General features: G+C 44.5%; 1 protein-coding gene across 1 annotated transcript in view; it reads left to right on the plus strand.

The window, feature by feature from the left end:
- LOC107107627 (1-acyl-sn-glycerol-3-phosphate acyltransferase alpha-like) overlaps positions 1-2,776 on the plus strand; it is a 29,174-nt gene that overhangs the window by 21,961 nt on the left and 4,437 nt on the right. The window contains exon 4 of the mRNA XM_015407931.1: positions 401-496. Within this exon, the coding sequence (XP_015263417.1) occupies positions 401-496 (96 nt within the window). The remainder of the gene's footprint in view (positions 1-400; positions 497-2,776) is intronic.

Genomic DNA, 2,776 nt, shown 5'->3' on the forward strand with positions numbered 1-2,776 from the left:
CTGCATATCTGGTTCAACAGAACCTAGCCACCCATGAAGAGAGGGCAAGAGAGGGCAAGAAGAACTACGCCAACCAACCAAAAACCTCCAAAGGAAGTTTAGTAAAGGACCAAACTTGTCACTTTGATTATTTTATGAGGCTTTATTTGGGCCCCTATAAGGTTTTTATATGGTTTTGAAAAAAAACATATATACTTTTGTCTATACCTATTGATGTTTTTAACTTTTGGCCCTTTACTAGTGTTCTAAACTTCCTTTGGAAGTTCTTTTGTCAACAGGACCTAGGGCAGGGCCAGTCAAGAATGCAACATTTAGCTAGCTGCTGTACTGTATTGGTTTCACAAAGACTACATTTCAACCTCTTTTTTCTCCCCTCGTTTCTCCCCATGCCTCCATCCAGATGAGGATCTGGGTCTATCCAGAAGGGACCAGGAACAAAGGGAAAACCCTCCTGCCCTTCAAACGGGGGGCTTTTCATCTTGCTGTGCAGGCCCAGGTAAATTATGAATCTGGTTGTCTTTAAAGGAATGGTTGAGCACAAAAGGGGATGATAGTGGTGGAGTATTCATGGAGCAACGTTATAGCACTGAATATTTCAGTGATATGTTGCCCTTAGTAGCTGGTCTCTTGTATCTACTAGTTTTGCTTACTGCTTTTGTTATTGAATAGAATAGACTACTTTGCTACAAACTAGGGATGCCAGCATCTAGGTTGGACCTGGGGGTCCTCTGGAATTACAGCTCATCTTCAGAAGAAATCAGTTCTCCTGGAGAAAATGGATGCTTGGGAGGTGGACTCTGTGGCACATTGTACCCCACTGAGGGGATGGAGCCTGTCTTCCCCAGGCTCCATCCCCAAATCTCCAGGAGTTTCCCCATGTGGATCTGGCAACCCTACCCCCCTCATCTCCTGTCAGAGGCTGCGGGGACCTGCTGACCCTACTACAAACCCAGCATTATCTCTGAGTAGTATTGAGTTAGTTATAAGATCACCAGCAAACGCTTTACAGTCTGTGCCAAGATTTTGGTTACAACAGCAGAGTTTTGTCCACAATTATGCACCATCAGTGAAAGCGAAGGGTTTTTTGAATTTTCAAACATTTGTCACAATTGACAAAACACAATGATGGATTTGTTTATGGAGTAGCTGTCTTGGTTGTTGCTCACTACTGCAAACCCATATCCATTTCTGTTTGCTTTCAGCCTTATTAAGGATGGCAGTTTTTGCCCCACTCCTATTGGTTGCTAGTAAGGTTGCCAAACTCCAGGTCATAAGTTAAACAGAAAAATGAAACCCGTGCAAAAATAATGAAAAACATAACTTATATAAGTAGAGTAGTTTATCAAAAATATGTAATGTAAACTATGCAAGTCAGTAACTCAAAAATACAAAATAACGGAATACAAGGTCCAAATATATAAATAATCTTGAGAAATAGTCCAAGTCAAATTTCTCAAACAGTGAAAAGTCCAAGCATCGATATTTATAATTTCTTTTCACAAAACTCATCTCACCGCTGGTGTAGCCACCTGACAGCCCTGCCAGCGTCCAGTTGCCGTATCACAGCACTTCCTCAACAGTGGAACACCAAAACTGCCCAATCACAATGCAGGTAGGACTTGGCAACTCTAGCAATTATACCCCACTGAAGTCCCTCCCCTTCCCAGACCCCGCCTTCCTCAGGCTCCATTCCCAAAACCTCCAGGTATTTTCCAACACAGAGCTGGCAACCCTAGTTGGTAGGCATGAAAACAGGGATGAGAAAAAGATTAGCGTAATGGATGGTGAACTCAAAAACTATTTCATGGAGGTTTCCTAAAGCAAAGGAGAGTAACAAATGTACCTTCAAGCATTTGGAAGGATACAGGTTCCCCAAGGATACCACCCATTTCCTCTCTGCTTTAGGCCTCCTCTGTCCATGCTGGTAATGCTGGTGTGGTGCAGTGGTTAGAAGAAGAAGATAATATTGGATTTATACCAGGAAAAGTTGAAAAGCACGCTCCCAGAGAGGATATATTCTGCAAGGGCTTTAAGGACACCTGCTTCATGGAGAGAGAAAAGGGTTCAACCAGAGAGATGTTTTACCAAGCCAGTGGGACTCGTCTCATTCTGTCAGGATCTATGCAGCTGCCTCCATGTTCTGGGGGAACCAGCCCCAAACTGCTGCCTCCCTTCCACCTGAGGCAAAACTCAGGATATACAAGACAGAGGGCTTGGTTCAGGCCCAATGTGAAACCAGGGTTTGTTTTAAACATGGTTAGTTTGCAAAAGTAGGATGGGCAGGCCCGTAGTCAGGACTTTTTAAATCAGGGGGGATTTACATTCTTAGGGGGCACTGGTGAATCGAATTAAAGGTAATTTAATTAAAGTTAAATAGACTTCCTGGGGGAAATAGAGAGGTGCTGTCTGGCTCGACGGGGCCACCATAGGCCAACCCAACCGGATTCACGTGGTGGCTGTTAGGATAAAATGAACGGAGAATGATGTAGGCCACTCTTTTTTCAATTGCCCTGCTCCTGACTATGAGAAGCTTAGACATTCATGGCTATGTTCATACAGTTTGATGTAGTGGTTAAGAGCGGCGGACTCTTATCTGGAGAACCCGGTTTGATTCCTCACTCCTCCACATGCAGCCAGCTGGGTGACCTTGGGGCAGTCACAAGTTCTCTCAGAGTTGTTCTCTCAAAAGCTGTTTCTGTCAGAGCTCTGTCAGCCCCGCCTACCTCACAGGGTGTCTGTTGTGGGGAGGGGAAGGGAAAAGGAGTTTTGCCCTGCA

Source organism: Gekko japonicus, unplaced genomic scaffold (assembly GCF_001447785.1).
Source record: "Gekko japonicus isolate JY-2015 unplaced genomic scaffold, Gekko_japonicus_V1.1 scaffold5210, whole genome shotgun sequence".
Classification (NCBI taxonomy): Eukaryota; Metazoa; Chordata; class Lepidosauria; order Squamata; family Gekkonidae; genus Gekko; species Gekko japonicus.